General features: G+C 46.1%; 1 protein-coding gene across 4 annotated transcripts in view; it reads right to left on the reverse strand.

Moving 5' to 3' along the window:
* The window catches only part of NCAPH2 (non-SMC condensin II complex subunit H2), a 45071-nt gene that overhangs the window by 16418 nt on the left and 6099 nt on the right, over window positions 1-22554 (reverse strand). For 2 of the 4 annotated variants that reach the window (XM_056573041.1, XM_056573043.1), the window contains exons 2-9: window positions 17540-17661; window positions 14898-14999; window positions 11303-11358; window positions 11011-11092; window positions 2457-2528; window positions 2177-2256; window positions 1019-1173; window positions 449-535 (exon numbers count right to left, since the gene is read on the reverse strand). In XM_056573041.1, coding sequence (XP_056429016.1) covers window positions 449-535; window positions 1019-1173; window positions 2177-2256; window positions 2457-2528; window positions 11011-11092; window positions 11303-11358; window positions 14898-14999; window positions 17540-17650 — 745 coding nt within the window. In that variant the 5' untranslated portion in view covers window positions 17651-17661. Of the gene's footprint in view, window positions 1-448; window positions 536-1018; window positions 1174-2176; window positions 2257-2456; window positions 2529-11010; window positions 11093-11302; window positions 11359-14897; window positions 15000-17539; window positions 17662-20152; window positions 20245-20315; window positions 20516-22554 lie in introns of those variants that run through there. The other 2 variants (XM_056573040.1, XM_056573042.1) reach the window with 2 other exon arrangements.

The following is a 22554-nucleotide window of genomic DNA, read 5'->3' on the forward strand; positions in this document are numbered from 1 at the left end:
GTTTACTATGTTTAATTTGTGCTTAAAAAAGCTCAAGAGCACATTTTCCCCCATATCATACACAGACTTTGGACCGAAGTGCAAAGTCAGGAGTGCTGAGGGGGGGGGTCCAGCCTCATCCAATCATAGCTACTCTCACACTTAACTGCCATATGCTTTTGGTTGGACACACACCCCTCAGCACTCCAGGCTGCACTTCCTGTGTTTGGGTTTCGGTCCAAAGTCTGTGTATGAGACGTGGAAAATGTGCTCTTGAGCTTTTTTTAAGCACAAATAAAATAAGGAAGTTTTCTATGTTTTAACAAAGTATATGAGAAATGTTTTTTTATTTAGCATTAGGAGAACAATAGCAAAAATTACTTTTAATGAGTTGCTCTTTACAGCATACCTGCAATAGCAACATTTTTTGTTTTAATGAGCGCGCCCATTTAAAGATAAAATGACTCACCATTATCATCTGAGAAATTCAAAACTGGCACAGGTGCATTACATTCAGCTTCCATATTTTCATTCTTATTTTCCACATTCTGCACACCTGCAGAAGATAAAAAAAGCTTTTTTATACACCCAACCATAGCATTTAAAAATTCAGCATGTTTTTGTAGTAGCCCATTTAAAGGGGGTATTCAGCCCCTACACATTATCTCCCCTATCCAAAAGGATAAGAGATAAGATGCCTGATCGTGGGGTCCGGCTGCAGGGACCCTTCCAATTGCGGGGGGACCCTTCCGATCGCAGGGGGTCCGGCCGCTGGGATCCTAAACATAAATGTTTAGAACACCGGGATGCTCGGCCGGAAGATGGGATGACCCGTGACCAGACATGTTATCCTCTATACTTTCGATAGTCGCCAAGATGTCTAGGGGCGGAGTACCCTACATTTAAAGCTGTTTCCAGTCACTTAGTTTATTTTAAACTGCACAGCATAAAATCTTTTGAATATATGTGTGTAAAATAGGAACATTTTATTTGACAGTCACTATATACTAGTCAGACAACCTTATGGAAGTTTCTCTACCTGGTTGAAAACTGGCATCCTCTATTCGCTGGATATTTTGCATAAATTGTGTTGGGGACATCAAGGCTAGTTCTAACATGAAGGCTCCACATGCATGAGGGGTACAGGTATTCATGCGAAAATCCTTTCTGCTGGCCAAGATTTCACCTTTTCGGCTAAAACATACAAAATAATTCAAATAAGGGGGGGAAAAAAATACTAGTATAAGTCTATAATTACACAGTTAGCTTTTGTGGTATTATTCTGCTGCCAAACTCAAGAGTGAGTTCCCAAAAAAAAAAGCATAATAAAATTTCACAAAGATTGCAGGTGTGAATGCAGCCCAATGGTGTCTGTGTAGCAGTGTGTTTTACAGGTCACGGTCACATGGTTTGAAAACGTGAAACACATTGATCCCAATTTACTATTGTGAAACGGACCTGTTTTGTCAGGTTGTGCTTCAGAATAGGGTGCATTGTGTAGGGATCGACCGATTATCGATTTGGCCGAAATTCACGATTTTTGACGTTGTCGGCAATTACCTTGCCGATAATCCGATAATGTCCCCACACCGCACACCGACCCCCCCCACCGCACCGCACGCCGCCCCCATTGCCTCCCCTATCCCCGGTTTTATAATGACCTGTTCCCGGGGTCTGGGGCCCGCGCTACTTCTGGCTCCTGCTGCGTCCTGCGTTACGCTGTGCAGCGCGGCGACGTCATCAACGTGTCGTCACCGTCAGTGCGCACAGTGACAGGGCTGGACGGGAGCCAGAAGTAACGCGGACCTCGGGAACCCGGCCAACTCTTCATTCTACTTGGGGTAAAAAAAGAGTGTGTGGCTTCGGGGCATGGTTGTCAAAAGGGGGCATTTTCAACCTTTAAAAAAAAAAAAAATCCAACATATTTACCAATGTTTCCACAGAAAATATGGTGGATTTAAGCTCTGGAAAACCCAACAGCTCAGAGCAGTTGTAAAAAAGCAAAACGTAGAGAAACATTAGAAAATACCGTGGAAAGATATTCGTCAGGAAACAAAACTCACAAAGAACTCCACTCCACTTTAAGTAAATCAGGGCTATTGTTTTAATGTATTTGACTGTAGAACCTACACACCAAAAAGCCAATGTCCATGGGCAACCCTGCTACATTTGATTAGTAAATGATTTAATTACTCACCTGCATAATGGGTTGTTTTTCTTTTCCACTTCCTCAGGAGGAACAAGCGCCATTGGTGTAAGGGGAACAATATTCACCAGCTTTTAAAAAAGAAAAATGTAAATGAAAAACTAGATCAAATAAACAAAACAGACAAAAGACAAAACAAAGATTGGGGGGGGGGGGGGGGGATAACTAAAAACAAATAAAAGCAAATAGTTTAAGAAAAAAATCTTGGGAATAAAAGTAAAGAAGAGACTGTACAAGAATTATATTAATAGGTAATTGTACGGTAACATACATTTGGATTTTGGTCTTTTTTCAAATCCACGTTAGTTTTCTTGGGGTCACTTATATCGTCGAGGCTAAGAAACTACAACAAAGAAAAAAGCAATTATAGGACTGAAAAGATAATGAACATGTTCTGTAAGAACTTACTATAATATACACACATACATACAGTTGTGGCTGTAAATGTTGGCACCCCTGAAATTTTTCAAGAAAATGAAGTATCTCTCACAGAAAAGGATTGCAGTAACACATGTTTTGCTATACACATGTTTATTCCCTTTGTGTGTATTGGAACAAAAAAAAAAGGGAGAAAACAAAAAGGAGGTTTTTTAACACTTACCGTAAAATCTTTCTCGAAGGATACATTGGGGGACACAGACCGTGGGTGTATCTTGCTGTCTCTAAGTGTGACACTATGGTAATAAAAAAAAAGTCAGCTCCTCCCAGCAGGATATAGCCGCCTTCAGGCTCTGAGCTAGTCAGGTTAAGTTCTAGAGCAATAGGAGGAGACCAATAGGTCAGGGAAAACCCAAAAACTGTCCGAGACCCAGAAGGAAAAACATAACTGAACACACCCTCGGACAGAGAACCAACGGGAAAACCCCAAACAAAGGGCGGAAGCTGTGTCCCCCAATGGATCCTTCGAGGAAGAGATTTTACGGTAAGTGTTAAAAAATCTCCTTTTCTCTATCAGCTCCATTGAGGGACACAGACCGTGGGACGTACCAAAACCGTCCCTTGGGTGGGCAGATAAGTAATCAGGCAGATGGCCAATCCACTGCCGCCTGCAACACTTTACGCCCCAGACTAGCATCAGCTGATGCGAAAGTATGAACTCAGTAGAACCTCGAGAAAGTGTGCAAAGATGACCAGGTAGCCGCCTTGCAAATCTGCAAGGCCAAGGCTCTATTCTGGAGAGCCCAGAATGCCCCCAACAGAACGAGTGGAATGAGCCACAACCCTGAAAGGAGGAATCTTCCCCTTGCAGCGATAGGCTTCCAAAATGGCGGACCTAATCCACCTAGAAATGGTGGCCTTGGATAAGGAGGAACAGCGTGCGCCACTCCTTGCAGGAAAGTCCGGACAAGAGAATTAGAAGCCTGGGGCCGCTGGAAAAGAACAGTAGGGGCCAAAAACTGACCTTTAAGGGAACTTAGAGACAACCCCAGTTCCAGCCCCGAAGGAGAGAAGACGGGGAACTAAGGTGACCGGGGAAAAGTCCTGAGCTTCACACCAACTAAAATAAGACCGCCAAGTACGGTGGTAAATTCTTGCGGTGGAGGGCTTACGAGCCTTGAGCATGGTGTGAATGACTTGTGAGGAGAACCCGCGGGCCCTCAAAACCGCGGTCTCAACCGCCATGCCGTCAAATGCAGCGACTGTAAATTGGGGTGGCTAAGAGGACCCTGAGAAAGTAGATCCGGGCGGAGCAGAAGGCGCAGAGGAATGTCGTCCAGGAGCTTGACTACGTCGGCGTACCACGACCTTCGGGGCCAATCTGGAGCTACCAGAATGGCGGGAACAACCTCTGCCTTGAGCTTCCTCAGCACCCTGGGAAGGAGCGGAAGAGGAGCGAACAGATAAGGCAGGGCGAACCCCGTCCAAGGAATCACTAGGGCGTCCACGGCCAAGGCCTGAGGGTCCCGGGACTTGGACAAACTGAAGAAATTTCCGATTGTGCCGGGACGCGAAAAGGTCCCCGTCCGGAACGCCCCAGAGCTGCGTGAAGACCTCCGGATAAAGAGACCACTTGCCAGGGTCGGGAGAGGACCGACTGAGGCAGTCCGCTTCCCAGTTGAGCACTCTCGGAATGTGGATCGCCGAGATGGCCGGAATCTGGCTCTCCGCTCAGGAAAGGATTTTGGTCACCTCGGTCATGGCTGCCGAGCTGCAGGTGCCACCCTGTCGATTTATGTACGCCACGGCCGTGGCGTTGTCTGACTGAACGCGGACGGGACTGAAGACAGGGCTCCCAATGAAGAAGACAAAGAAGAATCGCCCGTAAATCCAATATGTTTATCGGATGAAGGTCTCCTGGGGAGACCAGAGACCCTGAACCGTCCAATACCTGAACACGCCGCCCCAGCCTGACAGGCTGGCATCCGTAGTAACCACTTGCCAATGAAGGGGAAGGAAGGACTGCCCCTGGATAAGAAGGGGCGAGCGGAGCCACCAGAGCAGAGACTGACGGACCCTGGGAGGTAGAATAATCTGACGACGGAGGGACAGGGGTGACCTGTTCCATCGAGAGAGAATCGCCAGTTGGAGAGGGCGGAATGGAACTGAGCAAAGGGCACGGCCTCCATAGCTGCCACCATCCGACCCAGGACTTCCATACAAGTGCGGATGGAGACTGATACCAGAGTCCGCAGGGAGCTCCCGGAGCGCCAGACGATTGTCTGGCAGAAGATAAATTCGGGCAGAGGCTGTGTCGAATCGAAACCTCAGAAAGGTTAGAGACTGGGTAGGCCGGAGGACTGACTTGTCCCGGTTGACCATCCACCAGAAGCAAGTCAGTGTGGAGAGTGACGTACAGATTCTCCAAAGTCTGGGCTCTGGTTGGAGCCTTGATGAGAAGGTCATCCAGATAGGGTATCACCGAGATGCCTCTCGACCGTAACAGGCCCATCACTGGCGGAAGGACCTTCGTAAAGACCCAAGGAGCCATGGCTAGACCGAAGGGGAGAGCTACAAATTGAAAGTGCCCCTCCGGAACCGCAAAGCGGAGGTACCGATGATGGCCCGGAAATATTGGCACATGGGAGGTAGGCATCCTTGATGTCCACTGAGGAGAGGAACTCCCCCTGTTCCAGGGACGCCACCACCGAGCGGAGAGATTCCATCCGGAAGCGGCGGATGAGAAGATGACGGTTGAGACGCTTGAGGTCTAGGATTGGTCGTACAGAACCGTCCTTCTTGGGGACCACAAAGAGATTTGAATAGAAACCCCAAAAACATTCCTCTAGGGGGACGGGAACAATCACCCCCTGGAGAAGCAGGGACTGGAGAGCCGCACGAAATTGCTTCGCTAGGGGAGGAGACCGGGGGGCCCAGGATCGAAAAAAAGCGATCCCTCGGGAGGGAGGCAAATTCGATTCGGTAACCGTTGGACACCACGTCTCTGACCCAAGAGTTCTGAATGTGTGAGGTCCAGATGTCTCGGAAGCACAAAAGACGACCTCCCACCCAGGTCTTGCTTCATGCAGAAGTGGGTTTGCGGTTGCCTGATTTGGGCGCAAAACGGCCAGAGCGGTTGGAGACCGACTACCAAGATGGGAGAGCCCGGAACGAGGGAGCCTTCTTGTCCCTCGAGGGCACCTGGCCGGACCCTTTGTTGGAGCCAGAGACCCGAAGGACCGGAAGGAAAAAGACTTCCTTTGGGAAGTAGGGCGCGCCTTATTTTGAGGTAACAAGGAACTCTTACCTCCCGTTGCCTCGGAGATAATCTCAATAAGGCGTTTGCCAAAAAGACGGCCACCCGTAAAGGGAAGCTCAGTGAGAGACCTTTTGGAAGCAGCATCCGCATTCCAAGCTTTAAGCAACAGAGCGGCGGAGGGCTGCTAGGTGACCCACAGCAAAGGCAGAACAATGGGCTGCCTGCATGGAAGCTGCACACAGAAAGTCCCCAGCCTTAGCGCAACGGAGAGCCAGAGCAGATAGATCCTCTGGGGGGGGGGGGATCCCACTAAAATATCCTGATGGAGCTGTGTCTACACCACTCCGACAGGGCCTTGGACACCCATGTCAAGGCGAAGATGGGAAGAAGAGAAGAGCCAGCTGCTTCAGTAGCGAACTTCGCTAAAGAATCTACCTTTTTGTCCGCGGGATCCTTGAAGGCAGCGGCATCTGCCAGAGGCAGTGTAGTCGCCTTTGAGATCCGGGAGATTGGTGGGTCCACAGAGGAAGGGGAAGCCACCTTAGCGACAAAGTCCTTGCCAAATGGATAACGTTCTTGAATTGTCTTGACTCCCGAGAATCTCTTGTCCGGATGCTTCCATGCGGATTCCAGAATGTCGTCAAAGTCAGTGCGAGAGCTGAACCTTTGATGTGCTGGCTTAGTACGATGAAAGGATACTCCCGGATTGACATCCGAAGATCCTGGGTCCTCCAAGTGAAAGGTGTCTCTTATGGCTGTCACCAATGAGTTCACCATAGCAATTGAGTCCGAGCGGTCAGATGCCGGTTCGGAATCCTCGTCCACTAGTTTACCAGGGGAATGTGAAAGAGTAGAGGCAGTCTTTGTCTATCCGAAGACTCAATGGAAGAGTCAGACGAGGCACCCCTAGCACGCTTGTGAGAGCGTGAAGTATGAGGAGGTCCTGCGCAGGGATGACCCCTTCAAAGCGGACACCATTTCGCGGGAGGCCTCAGCCACCGAACGGGAGACTTTGGTCAAGTCAGCCATATACTGGGTCAGGGAAAAAACCCAGGCTGGAGGAGCGGCTGAACCCACCGGGACCGAAGGGGCATCAGAGGGCACCAGAGGGTCTGGGGGAGCAGGCAGAGCAAGCGGGCTCAGCGGAGCCAGGCATCTTGGTATTGCAGTGCATACAGGTATAGTAAGTCACTGAATTCCCAGGTTTCTGTTCAGAGGGATGAACAGCCCTGGGTGCGGACATAATGGGGTACAAAAAAAGAGAAGACAGACACTTTCTCACTCAGATCTGTGTCCCCTGTCAGCTGCAGAGAGGAGACTTGCTCCGTGCAGCCAGCTAGACTGAAAAGGCTAGCCAATAGGGAGGGAGGGGCGTGCCTGAAACAAGGAATGTAGTAACTGACCCCTACACACAGAAAATCGTGCCTACATCGCTGATTGGGCGCTGCTTCGCGCCCCCCGAGAGTTCCCCCACCCAGTGGGCGGAGCTACAGCCGCCGAGGAAGAACTGTCATGGTGCCCGCTCCTTGTCCCGAGCGCACCACCTAGCTGTATATGCGCTCGGGGAAACTGAGCAGGCAGCCAGAGCGCCGGCAGAGGCTGCCGGCGAAGTGAAAGCAAGAAGAAAGCCGGCACTGAAGCGCCCGGCTCATAAAAGTGCCGCGGCTGCAACCGCTTATAAGGCGCTGTAGAATGTGAATAAGCCGGCGCTGAGAGCGCTCGAGCCGAAGAAGCGCCGTGCCTGACAGCCTCATATAAGGCGCTGAGTAGTGGCCAAAACACACACACACACAATAAAGGATTTTAAAACACATGCCTTATAAAAAACATGCCCCCTTAGTGTAATTGCTCCCCCAGTATAGTGCAGCCCCTGTAAAACAAGCCCCAAAAAATGAGGGTGGGCCAAAACAGGGTGTCTCCAGAGGTTGCGAGGCTGTACCTGTGGAAAAAGTACTTACCTCAGTCAGAAGAACTTACCTAATGAAGTCTTCAGTCAGCTTATGGTCCCTGCATCACGCCTGGCAGCTATGCGCGAGCGAGGCGAGCAGAGACATAGGGGGACCCGGACCCATGAGGTACCACCCAGGCGCTGACAGTTGGCGAGAGGGGGCTAACAGCGCATATACGCACTGTCTGTGCCCCCTTACTCGCAATGGGGAAACAGTGAACCGCAATTCCTGAGTCCCCACCTGAAAACAGAAAGAAAAGGGAATTTAAAAAAACTAACACGTCCTATACTAGGAAAATAAAAAACAGAAGACCTGGTCTGGGCAACCCGGACCAGTCCACCTCCTTCAGACACTAAGCTTAAACTGACTAGCTCAGAGCCTGAAGGTGGGTATATCCTGCGGGGAGGAGCTGACTTTTTTTATTACCATAGTGTCACACCTCCTAGAGACAGCAAGATACACCCACTGTCTGTGTCCCCCAATGGAGCCGATAGAGAAAAAGCTAATTGGACATATTGTCACAGCAAACTCCAAAAATGGGCTGGACAAAATTATTGTCACCCTTTCAAAATTGTGGAAAAACAAGGATTGTTTCAAGCATGTGATGCTCCTTTAAACTGACCTGGGGCAAGTAACAGGTGTGGGCAATATAAAAATCACACCTGAAAGCAGATAAGGAGAGAAGTTCACTTAGTCTGCATTGTGTGGTGTGTGTGCCACACTAAGCATGGACATCAGAAAGAGGAGAAGAGAACTGTCTGAGGACTTGAGAACCAAAATTGTGGAAAAATATCAACAATCTCAAGGTTACAAGTCCTTTTCCAGAGATCTAGATTTGCCTATGTCCACAGTGTGCAATATAATGAAATTTGCAGCCCATGGCACTGTAGCTAATCTCTCTGGGGGTGGATGGAAGAGAAAAATTGATGAAAGGTGTCAGTACAGGATAGTCCGGATGGTGGATAAGCAGCCCCAAACAAGTTCCAAAGATATTCAAGCTGTCCTGCAGGCTCAGTGTCAGGAGCATCAGTGTCAGCGCGAACTATAAGTCGACATTTAAATGAAACGCTATGGCAGGAGACCCAGGAGGACCCCACTGCTGACAGAGACATAAAAAAGCAAGACTACATTTTGCCAAAATGAACTTGAGTAAGCCAAAATCCTTCTGGGAAAACATTTTGTTGACAGATGAGACCAAGATAGAGCTTTTTGGTAAAGCACATCATTCTACTGTTTACCGAAAACTGAATGAGGCCTACAAAGAAAAGAAAATAGTACCTAGAGTGAAATATGGTGGAGGTTTCAGTTATGTTTTGGGGTTGTTTTCCTGCCTCCGGCACTGGGTGCCTTGAATGTGTGCAAGGCATCATGAAATCTGAGGATTACCAACAGATTTTGGGTTGCACTGTAGAGCCCAGTGTCAGAAAGCTGAGTTTGCGTCTGAGATCTTGGGTCTTCCAGCAGGACAATGAGCCAAAACATAAGTAAAAAAGCACCGAGAAATGGATGGCAACAAAGCGCTGGAGAGTTCTGAAGTGGCCAGCAATGAGTCCAGATCTAAATCCCATTGAACACCTGTGGAGAGATCTTAAAATTGCTGTTGGGAAAAGGCGCCCTTCCAATAAGAGACCTGGAGCAGTTTGCAAAGGAAGAGTGGTCCAACATTCCGGCTGAGAGGTGTAAGAAGCTTATTGATGGTTATAGGAAGCGACTGATTTCAGTTATTTCCAAAGGGTGTGCAACCAAATATTAAAGGGGTATTCTGTGATTTTTTTTTTTTTATTTGACTATGCTACAGGGGCTGTAAAGTTAGTGTAGTTCATAATATATTGTCTGTACCTGTGTGGGACGGTTTTCTCACAATTCTTCTGTGATTTTAACCCCACTATATTTTTACCAGCATACAAAATGACTGTTGTCTCGGGTTTTTCCCAGATTGCAATGCGGCCGAGACATGACTCACTAGTCAGCTGATGACAGGAAGCCTGTCTGCCTCAACAGGTGGAGGGATCAATCTGCAACTAATGCAACAGCTGGAGGCACCCTGATTGAAAACCACAGGTCTGCAGCTCATTTATGTTTCAATGGGTGGGGTGGCTGATGTGTGGGAAGGAGGAAAATAGAATTGTGGGATTTGTAGTCAAAAAAAGAAAAGCCAAACAGGAAATACAAGTTCACAAAAAGCTAGGTACAGTGTTATGGTAATCTCATGACACAGCCATTTAGCCCCAAGACAAGCGCAGATCCTTCCTAAGCACGCCCATTACAGTCTGCCAGGTACGTACTAAAATCACCTTATGGTGGATAACCTCTTTAAGTTAAGGGTGCCAATAATTTTGTCCTGACCATTTTTGGAGTTTGGTGTGACATTATGTCCAATTTGCTTTTTTCCTCCTTTTTTGGTTTAGTTCCAATACACACAAAGGAATAAACATGTGTTACTGCAAACCTTTTCTGTGAGAAATACTTAATTTTCTTGAAAAATTTCAGGGGTGCCAACATTTAAAGCCATGACTATGTCTCATGGATAAAAACGTATCCCCTATCCGCATTTTAGATTGCAGGGAAGTCCGAGAGCTAGGGCCCCCCGCAATCTCCTGTATGGAGCCCTGGCTCTCCCCTGGAGCCGCGCGCCACACCCCTTCCATATATCTCTATGGGAGAGCGGAATCAAAAAATAAATGAAAAAGATAGCTGAACTGTTCTCCCATAGAGATATAAGGAGGAGGCATGGTAGGCGCCACTTCGGGCGGGGTCATAAGGCGCCGCTACAGGGGAGAGCCAGGGCTCCATACAGGAGATCGTGGGGGGGGCCCAGTGCTCGGACCCTCCTCAATCTAAAACGTATCACCTATCCTACAAATAGGGGATACGGTTTCATCCATTAGATATCTCCTTTAAGAAGAAGGTGCACACGGTCATAGGATTGTGGTTAGCAAATTTAAAATTAAACATGCAAGATATATGCAGCACACAAGATGAAATAATGTGAAGGGGCGATTTATTCCAAGGTATATAGGTACAGCGTTTTAGTAGCCTCACACTACCCTTTTCAAGTGAAAAAGGTAGCGCAAAGCTACTGAAAGCGTAGCGGCTGGCATCACCAGTCATCAGGCACTGAGCGGAGTTCGCTCTGTGCACAGAATGACAGGGGTACCTCAGCGAAGATTCGGGGGGGGGGGAATAAGATGTTTCAGCAGAGTACCCCTTTAATTGTGTATTCTAAATGCAACTCTCACCTCTTCCTCATCATTGTTGTTTGGAAAGTTGGCATCTTTATCCACCCCATCTTCTCCAACAGAGGGTGGCTGCTGGTCTCGCCTAAGCAAAACATTGAAGTATTTTTATATAAAAATAAAAGCTTAAATAAAAGAGCACTAAAGCAAAATTTGCAGCAGAAAAATGCTTGTGTGAACACACTTGAAAACGGAATTTATTTTTTTAATGTAACAATTTGTCTACTCTTTCTGAATCTAAGTATTGCTGTCAATTACTAGACAGTAACTGTACTGTGAAAATTATTATACATACTTCTTGTTGGATATAAAGTCCAGGGCTTGATATACCAGAGTGTAAAGATATTCCACCTGTAAAGAGGAAACAAAATCAATTAAAACAATAATATATCCATATCTATAACAAGTATTTAACTGTTATGTTAACCCCTTTCCCTATCAGCGATTTGCCATGTTTGTAACGTCCCAGCACTGGCTGCACTCGGCAGCTCCGGACAGAATTTTTCAATCTAAACCTAATCTAAGCCTAATTCTGAAACTTTTAGGTGATTTCGTTTTTTTGCTGTTGACTTTGGAGTAAAACTGATATGTTACCTTTACTCTGCAGTTTGATTGCAGCCATACCCAAATTCATTATTTTAATCCCTCTATAGTATGTTAAATCACACTCTGTATGAATAACCAAAGTATATTTAACTTTTCTGTCTACAGAGCTGTATAATTGCTCATCTTTCAGTGCTGTGACCTGTACTTTTTAATTGGTATCATTTCAGAGTTGATTGAACTTTTTGATTGCATCTTAGAATATATTTTTTCTGGAATGTGAGGTAACCTAAAAGGAGTAATCATTGCATTTTTTTGTTTACACCGCTCATCATTCAGGATCAATAAAGTAATATTTTAGTTCAGTTATTAAAACTGCCATTTTAGGGATAGGATTAAAGCAGGAAAAGAAGAGTGTTATAATCAAGGTCTTTGGAATGGCTAGAATAATGATTCTGAGGAGATGGTTTGCACCTGAGGGTCCATGTTCTGCTGAGCGGCAGAGGGAAATAGTACAAATGAGAAGATTTGAGGCCATCACCGAGGATAAAAAGATGGGACGGAAAATAGAAACTGAGTGGGGGGGGGGGGGGGGGGGGTCATCCTAGCTGGTAGTGGGTTGGGGTAGGGATCTGGGTTGTGAGGGGTTTTTTTTTTGTTTTGTTTTTTTATATATCACTCAGTACCTAATCCTGACCATGTACATCTAATTAATGTGTCTAGAACCTTTATTTTATTACACTTTTAATTTAGCTCACTAGTCTGAATTCCTCTCAAAGGGGGGGGGGGGCATGGCCTCACTGTGCAGGTCTCCGCCTCCTCCATCAGTATGCTGTCTGCTCACATCTCTCCTACAACTCCCAGCTTGTCTTCACTGACAGTAGCGGGACACAAGCTGACAGTGGGAGGATTGTTCCTCCAGTTGTGAGCCCTGCACTAATAGGTGTCAATCAAGGAAGTGTGTCCATGACATAGGTGATGACGCATGGACACAGCAGGACTAGTATGTGTCCAAACAGGAAGGGGGGCAGTTGTTTGACTGGATTTTTCAGTATGAAATACTGAAAATCTCTAATGAAAGCAATTGCAAAACCTATTGGTTTTACATGCTTTACAATATAATCAAATATATTTTTGTATATGACAGTGCCCATTTAAACTTTTTTCTCTTTTTACTTTATTGGTTCTCCCAAGAGGGAATTTACAAGTAATCTATAGATAGCTTTTACAGTTCACCGCCATACTAGTAATATGGTGCACTTGAACGCTCTTGTTGGGCTGTGTCCAGTCCCGATTTTCTTCAGAGACTAGCGCTTGCTGCAGGACCTGCCTGCTCAGCCAGTCATTGGCTGGGACAGAACACAGCTGCAGTCAGTGATTGTGCTCATGGGGACCTGAAATAGACAAGCATTTTTTCCCCCTCTGCCTCATTTTGTTTAAAACTAAATGTATTACACTGATAATTATTTTAGGAGTAATCTAGAGTTATACTCTTTAAATAATGACAAAATAGAAAAACTGTGCATACAGTAGGCAATCAAGTTAAAGGGGTATTCCAGGCAAAACCTTTTTTTATATAGATCAACTGGCTCCAGAAAGTTAAACAGATTTGTAAATTACTTATATTAAAAAATCTTAATCTTTCCAATAGTTATTAGCTTCTGAAGTTTTCTGTCTAACTGCTCAATGATGATGTCACGTCCCGGGAGCTGTGCATGATGGGAGAATATCCCCATAGGAACTGCACAGCTCCGGGAACATGAGTCATCAGAGAGCAGTTAGACAGAAAACAACAACTCAACTTCAGAAGTTAATAATTATTGGAAGGATTGGAGGCGGTAGCTATAAAAAGATGCTGCATACAACAGACAAGTGATGTGTCAATAGCATACAGGTTGAAATAAACAGACCATGTTCGTAGCAGAGAGACAAAGGTTGCATGCGCCTCACCATGCTACTCTATGTAGCCACAGGAACTCTGTCCACCATACTTTGTCACATGAGATACTGTATGTATGGAGCTTTTCACTACTAGAAGTGATGCTTTCAGAAATCTATATTTTATAAAGCAGCATAGCCCAGCAGACCGCCATAACCCCCCCTCACATAGAAAAAAAAAACAACTTAATGTGTAAAATGATGCTCACAACTATGTCGGAGCTCCATTGCAGAATCCACTCGTTAAAACAAATCTGAGCTGGATGGTCCATTACACAGCGGACACCACAGTATCCCAGTAACTTTTAATGGAATCCATCTGGTTTATGTTTATTTGAAGGATTTGATCAGAGAAAAAAAATTCAACTTGCAGTATTTCTTCTCTCTGCTCATGTTCCACTATTCTGACAGATTCTGCAAGCGAAGCTCCACCACAGACGTGAACCTAGACCAAGACCTGCAATACCCGTCTATTTTAACTTACTGTAAGATGCACTTAACAGTAGGGCGTGGCGGTATACCGGTTCATACCGAATACAGACATTTTTGGGCTGCACGATATGAATTTTTACAATACCACAATATCAGTTTGTGCCCCTCCCCCTCGGGAATGAATTATCAGCCTAGCGCATAGCTGTCCCCGCATCGGGGAACTAATATGTGACCCGCCAGCGCTGTTCTGCTCCCCCCCCAATAAATTATCAGCCCAGCGGGGTACTACTCACATATGTCACCCGCAAGCACTGCCCTCCTCCTCTTTGTTGGGGGCCGCCAGCGCTGGAACTTTATACTGTATGCCAGTGGTCTCCAACCTGCGGACCAGCTCTGGCCGGCTTCTTAAATGACAGTGCGTTTAACCTATCACTGGCCGGGGCGGGACATCGCTGCGGCCGGTGATAGGCCGACGGCTGTCCGACGTTCCCGTCCCCAGCATAAGGCCGACGTAGGCAAGTAAAAATTTTCTTTATCTTTTGCATTCCAGGCATAGGGATACAGCATACAGCAGTGGTCTCCAACCTGCGGACCTCCAGCTGTTGCAAAACTACAACTCCCAGCATGCCCGGACAGCCGTTGACTTTGTAGTTGTAGTTTTGCAACACCTGGAGGTCCGCAGGTTGGAGACCACTGGCGTACAGTATAGATTTCCAGCGCCGGTGGCTCCCAACAAAGAGGAGGAGGGCAGTGCTTGCGGGTGACATGTAAGTAGTACCCTGCTGTGCTGATAATTTATTTGGGGGGGGGGGGGGGGAGCAGAACAGCGCTGGTGGATAACAGGATTTGGTGGGGGGGAGCAGAACAGCGCTCGCGGGTCACGTGATTTTATACCGTGGAACCGACATAAGTTACAAATATACCGCGATACACATATTTGGTCATTCTGCCCAGCTCTACTTAACAGTCTGACTCACCTTTTTACTGTAAATACACGCTGATCCCTGGATGAGGAGAGCGGCTTCTGCAAAGTTCATGGTGGTTTTCCCGCCATCAAAAGATATGCAGATCTGATCCAACTATAGAAATTAAATTAGAGTTATCATGCAGCCTTAAAAAGGGGTATTCCTATGTCAGATACTTATATCCACAGGATTTGCCATAAATGTCTGATAAATGAAGGCCCTATCCCATGGGGTATTTCTAGGGCTTTTCCATGCAAGTCATTGGGAATTGCATAAACAAAGCTGAGAGCTACAACACCAGTCATTTATGGCATAACCTGTAACTCTTACACACTCAGAAATAGGTAAGTGATAACCACAGGTAACACGCTTAGGAACACAATAGGTCCTTACTTGTATTGTAAATTACTGTACATGAAAGGGTTCAACAAAATGGGGAAAAAAAAAAAAAAGATAGTTTATAATCTAAATACATATCTAAATATATCATCCTTTCTATTTAACACAGAAATACATAAGGGAAATGTCTCACCACTGCCGTGTCTGCAACAGGACAAGAACCATATCAATATCCACCCCCCGGCTATACTCCTCCGGTCCATCATTCATTTCTGGTGTAGTGTTCCTTTGAAATACCCAATAGTGGCAAGAACATATCCATGTGACAAGCTTTTGTCATGCCACTTCAGTGACCACCAATATGACTTTTTATGCCATTATAAACTCTGCATTTGTATTGTAGGCAACATGGAGCAAGTGCTTAAATGTGACAGAAATAATAGACTACACTACATAATGGAGTTCAATGCATTAGGTCAGTGATCAAAAGAGAACATGGTCTAGTAGGGATCCACCGATTATCGGTTTGGCCGATATTATCGGCCCATATTCACAATTTTGGACGTTATCGTATCGGCAATTACCTTGCCGATAATCCGATAATGCCCCCTCGCAGCTGATGGGGAAAACCTGTCATGAAGCCCAGCGAGGCGGTGCACGGCCACCTCCATGATTTTATGCCCTATTCCCTGCTCATCCTTCAAGGGGGTTTCCAGGATTTTCTCTTTCTTCAGCCTTTGATCCCATGGTGGAAAGATATAGTCCTAGTATTACCCTTTGTCCCATGCATGGACCGACATGCAGAAGTGCTGTAGTTCAAGTATTCTAACTTTACTCTTTCCCAGAATGCCATGAGGCCAGAGATAATGTCATAAGTCACATGATCTCCAGGGGATCGTGGCTATCCACCTACCCACTGCAGCATGGCCATGCCCGCTGGAGACCATGTGAACTATGACATATTTGGGGGGGGGGGGGGGGGGGGGCGGGGGATTTATCAAAACCTGTGCAGAGGAAATGTTTACCTGTTGCCCATGGCAACCAATAAGATAGCTTTAATTTTTCAGAGGCCCTTTCAAAAATGAAAGACACAAGCTGATTGGTTGCTACTGGCAACTGGTCAACTTTTCCTCTGGAAAGGTGTAGATGAATTTCCCCCATTTTCTCTGGCAGCAAGGAATGTCAAACAGTAAAATAAGAATAATTGCACTACAGCACTTCGGGGTGTGGGTCCGGTGCATATTACACAGTATTCTAACTTTGCATCATGGGCTGAAATGCTAAAGAAAAATAAATAAATACCTCTGTAAAGTGGATGTGTTGCCATTAAAGGGGTATTATTCACATCTCCAAAAGTTGTCCCCTGTGCTGATTAGTAGGGGTCTGAACGCTAGGAACCCAACAACCCATTGAAGGGAGGACAATTGCCACCCCCTTAATGAATGGAGCGCACTGCCGTCAGAGGACAGGAAGCATAGTCCTGGGTAAAAAAAAAAGTGAGGGAACTCACTTCCACCTGCAAGACTCCTGCTAATGGGAACAGTGTTCCTGCGGTGGAAAAGGTCCAGGAACTCAGTTCCCACAGGACTTGAGCCCTGACAGTAAGCCATTTATTCTCTATAGAATTTTTCACCTCAGTGCAGGGAGTAGAAAACTGGATTCCTACATGTCACAACACAGCATCATATGGTGGCCATTAGAGAAGAGCGAACTTACAGTAAATTCGATTCGTCACAAACTTCTCGGCTCGGCAGTTGATGACTTATCCTGCGTAAATTAGTTCAGCTTTCAGGTGCTCTGGTGGGCTGGAAAAGGTGGATACAGTCCTAGGAAAGAGTCTCCTAGGACTGTATCCACCTTTTCCAGCCCACTGGAAAGCTGAAAGCTGAACTCAATTTTGCAGGATAAGTCATCAACTGCCGAGCAGAGAAGTTCGTGACGAATCGAATTTACTTTAAGTTCGCTCATCTCTAGTGGCCATCAAATGACCGACCATGTTACACATGGCCAAACCAGCATATCTATATCCTCTAGCTCAGTGGTCTTCAACCTGCGGACCTTCAGATGTTGCAAAACTACAACTCCCAGCATGCCCAGACAGCCGTTGGCTGTCCGGGCATGCTGGGAGTTGTAGTTTTGCAACATCAGAAGGTCCGCAGGTTGAAGACCACTGCGCTAGCTCATATAAGGAGGGATCCTGAACGAGGATCCTGAACACACCACCCCGTATGATGTCTGAGTGCCCTAACAGGTCATATGAGACAAGGTTGTCAGAATGACTACAAGCAATACTGGTCAGTATGATATCACGTTACCTCCTCCAAGTACTCGCCCAGCTGAGCGGCTACGTCCACCTCCCAGTTCTTGGTCATGTCCCTGATGGGCTGCAGCAGGTGGGTGTACCGGGACTCCACATCGTCCAGCATGTCTACTGCAACTAGAGAGGCCACATAGTTACATCATGGACTCTTTACCAACATTCAGCTATACACAGAGGATTATGGACTCTATACAGTTATACACAGATGATCTCACAGTCCTATTCATTTTTATTAGTAATGGATTTCAATAATGTTTTTAATAAAGTGTGCGCTTCACTTTTTTTCTCAATATTTTTTTATTTTCAGGTAGTCACTCCTGACATACTCCTGTATAATGTATAGACGCGGGCGGCTTTCTCACATCTATATAAGACGATCGCATTGGGTGTCAGGAGTGATACCTGCTGTGATCTGTCCTACTGCTCCCAACATGGAGCACACTCTGCTCCATGCTGGGAGCTGTAGTATCTGCATTAATAGACAGATTGCAGCAAGTGTCACTTCTGACACCCGATGCAATCATCCTGTATAATGTATAGATGCGGGCGGCTGCTCTTCTCTGGTCCCACTGTAGTATGAATGAAAATATATATATATATAACCAAAGAAAACGCGAACAGGCGGCACTCCAGCGTAGTAATAAACTCAAAGTGATGTTTTATTCACCCAAAGTGTTGACACACAGAGATATATATATATATATATATATATATATATATATATATATATATATATATATATATATATATATATATATATATATATACACATACACATACGACCTACGATGGCCCCGACATATGATAAAATCGACATACGATGGCCTCTCAGAGGTCATCGCATGTCGATATCAGCATAGAAATACGATGCTTTTATATGTCGGGGCCATCGCATTAACTGCTATCCGACAGCGCAAAATGCTTAAGCTGCTGTCGGATAGCAGTTTAAGCATCCCTGGCAGGTTCGCTCACCTATTCCCGCTGCTTCGGGTCCACTTCGTGATCCTCCGGTGTCTTGCGCATCTTCTCCAGGGTCCGGGCCTTGCTTTCCGGCGTCGTTATTACGTCACTACGCACGCCGCTCTGGCGCAGCAGCGTAATAACGTCACCAGAAAGCGAGGCCCGGACCCTGCGGAAGATGCGCAAGACACCGGAGGATCGCGAAGAAGACACCGGAGCAGCGGGACAGCATCGGGAGCCCCTGGGACAGCATCGGGAGCGGTGAGGACCTGGTCCGGAGCGACGGGGACAGGTAAGTACAGCTTCCTATACTTTACATTGCACAGATCCCTCAACATACGATGGATTCGACAAACGATGGGTCGTTTGGAATGAATTATCATCGTATGTTGAGGGACCACTGTATGTATGTGTGTGTGTATATATATATATATATATATATATATATATATATATATATATGATAATCAATTACAATAGACTCTGCCCAATTGGGTGTGATCACAGTGACATCCTCTGTCATAATACAGATTATAAAGTGCAATTAGAAGAGATCCGTACATGATCATAAATATTCAGTGAATGGATAATAAAGTGACATAGTGCTATAATAACAGATAATACAACTTATAATAATAAATACAGGCATATAAACAACATAAATACATAATTAGTGGGAGTTACCTCCGTCACATGAAACAACCCATCTGCCTTGAAGCATGGATCCCGTACTGTTTGTAAACAAATCCAGTGCGCAGGAGCTGTGAGTGTCTGGAACCATCTGGCCAATCACAGCTCTCTGCGGGAAATATGAATAATAGGTATATACACGGCATATACTCATACTACAGTGGGACCAGAGAAGAGCAGCCGGCCGCCCGCATCTATACATTATACAGGACGATCGCATCGGGTGTCAGAAGTTACACTCACTGTGATCTGTCTATTGATGCAGGTACTACAGCTCCCAGCATGGAGCAGAGTGTGGAGCAGTGTGCGCTCCATGTTGGGAGTAGTAGTACCTGCAGTTAATGACAGATCACAGCGAGTGTCACTCCTGACACCTGCTGCAATCGTTCTATCTATTGCAGAGATGCGAGCGCAGGAGAAAGCCGCTATACCTTATACAGGACGATCGCAGGGTGTCGCTAATGAAATGTGTTTCGAAGAGAGTCGAAGTTTGGATTTGGTCCGAATCAAAAATTTTCATGACATTCAGGACGAATTCGACTTTGTCAGATTCGCTCACCTCTAGTATACAGCGAGGATCACACAGTCCCATCATGGACTGTACACAGAGGCTCACACAGTCCCATCATGGACTGTACACAGAGGCTCACACAGTCCCATCATGGACTGTACACAGAGGCTCACACAGTCCCATCATGGACTGTACACAGAGGCTCACACAGTCCCATCATGGACTGTACACAGAGGCTCACACAGTCCCATCATGGACTGTACACAGAGGATCACACAGTCCCATCATGGACTGTATACAGCTATACACAGAGGATAACACAGTCCTATCATGGACTGTATACAGCTATAAACAGGATCAGACATGAAAAGCAAGCAAAGAGAAGGGGTGGGACTATTCTATGGGAATCTACGCCCTTTCTGCATTATACACAGCACTGCCACATACAGTATAGAGGTAGCAGTCTGCCATCTGTGCTTCTCCATCGGTTGTGACACTACAACTGCCATTATACCCGCTGCAGCTGTCCGGGACTGATAGAGTTACCACAGCACACACCATCCCCTCCCTACAGCTCCCACCCCCGCACCGCACCGTCCGCTACACTCACCTTAGCGCCGCCGCCTCCCGGTACAATAAAGTACACCAGATCCCCGCACTCTGCTGACTCGTAAAACCACTTCCCTTTCGGCTTCAACACGCCATTTTTGTTTTTCCCGCCTAGCCCGGTACACACACGTACTTCCGGACTCTTCGAATTCCACCAATCAGCCCGGACATACTGGGAGTACAAAGATGGCTGCCGAGTTGGTGTAGTTAGGGGGCGATGACGGTCTAGGACACTGTTTCCTAACTAGGGTGCCTCCAGCTGTTTCAAAACTACCTGGCTGTCCAGGCATGCTGGGAGTTGTAGTTTTAAAACAGCTGGTGGCTCCCTGGTTGGGAAACAGTGTTCTTTAGTATTTGGTGGCCACATGCACACGTAACGCAGGAACCACATGGTTTGGGATGATTGGCCAGGGACTATTACATTGTCCTATGGGACCGGAGAAGTCCGAGGTTTTGTTGATGGAGCTGGGTCACCCTGTGTCCTTCATAACTATACATAACTGGGCTTCTTTATAGGGAACCTGTTGCATAACAATGCAGTCCTGTCTGCAGTCACCATTCTATAGAGCAGGAGAAGCTGAGAAGACAAATATACAGTTTTGTGGGAAATGTTCCAGTACAGTAATCCCTCAAGTTACTTAATTGGTTCCAGGACGACCATTGTATGTTGAAACCATTGCATGTTGAGACCAGAACTCTATGGAAACCTGGTAATTGGTTCTGAAGCCCCAAAATGTCATCCAAAAAATAGGGAGAAATGAGGATTAAAGAAAAATAAGTAGATAACTAATATAGATAAAGCAAATCCTTACATATAAAAGTAAGAAAAATCTGCTGGGAACTGTAAATCAATGTCTAAGTCTGTGTTTCCCAAGCAGGGAGCCTCCAGCTGTTGCAAAACTACAACTCCCAGCATGCCCGGACAGCCAAAGGCTGTCCGGGCATGCTGGGAGTTGTAGTTTTGCAACAGCAGGGGGGGGCACCCTGCTTGGGAAACACTGGTCTATGTAGAGGACAGGAGCTTCTTCAGGGTCCTGTCCACTACACAATGTCCTAAAAAAGTTACATATGGTTGCCGTCACCTGGTGTCCAAAGGAGCAGCCAACCCTGGAACAGGTAAAGAGTACAGAACATATAATACCTCCCTGTACAGTAGGGAGCGCTACCAGACACCAGTCAGTGCATGCACTTTAGTAATACAGGTGTATTACCAGTGAATGCCCATTCTGATTAGTCAGATCTTCCGGCCATTGACGCGTTTCACAGATCTGGACTGTCCGTAGCATTGTATGTTGAGTCTGGTTTCAACTTACAATGGTCCAGAAAAGACCATTGTATGTTGAGGCCATTGTAAGTTGAGGGATCACTGTATGACTTTATTAATCCCTGCTCTTTCTGGGCTATGTAGTCATGTGGGCGGTCCTAATCAGAGATTGACAGCTCTCTATATGCACTCTTACACACATAACTGTCAATCACTGGGCAGGACCGCCCATATGACCACAAAGAAGAGATATTTCCATTAATAAATGACAAGTAAGGCTGCATTCACATCGCGTTTTTGTAAGATGGGTCCCGTATCCCGTTTCTGTACAAAAAAAAAACGTATGTCTCCAAACCGGACCGAAACGTATGCAACCATATATGCCTCCTCAAGTTTTTAAACCGTATACAGTTTGAAAATGAATGTCCGTTTGCCTACGTCTTAATGCGTTTTTATGTTTGTCAACATTTTAAATAAAGTTCTTTTTACTGAATTTCCCCCCAAAAAATGTAACCGTACGCACATACGGTTCAATACGGTTACCATAGAACTCCATTTTAAAATAACCGTATACGGGTTGTATCCGTAGACTACGGTTTTGTGTACGGGTAAAAACCATATAAACCCGTAAATGATGCAAAACGTACACAACCTGATGCTACGGTTGGCATACGGTTTACAATGAAATGTCTATATATACAGTTTGCAATACGGTTCAATACGTTTTTTTCAATTAAACCGGATACGGGAACCATATTGCAAAAACGAGATGTGAATGCAGTCTAAGGGTGCGTTCCCACAGGGCGTATACGCAGCGTATTTGACGCTGCGCAAAATTTATGGCAGCAGCGGGAAATACGCTGCGTATTCCTTGCTCACTATACACACAGGGATTTCCGGTGGCAGCCCTATGTGTGCAGTCACAGACACGCCGGCACACGGCGCCGCCTCCAAAACTCACTACACACATAGGGCT

This window comes from Hyla sarda, chromosome 4 (genome assembly GCF_029499605.1).
Source record: "Hyla sarda isolate aHylSar1 chromosome 4, aHylSar1.hap1, whole genome shotgun sequence".
In the NCBI taxonomy this organism is placed as follows: Eukaryota; Metazoa; Chordata; class Amphibia; order Anura; family Hylidae; genus Hyla; species Hyla sarda.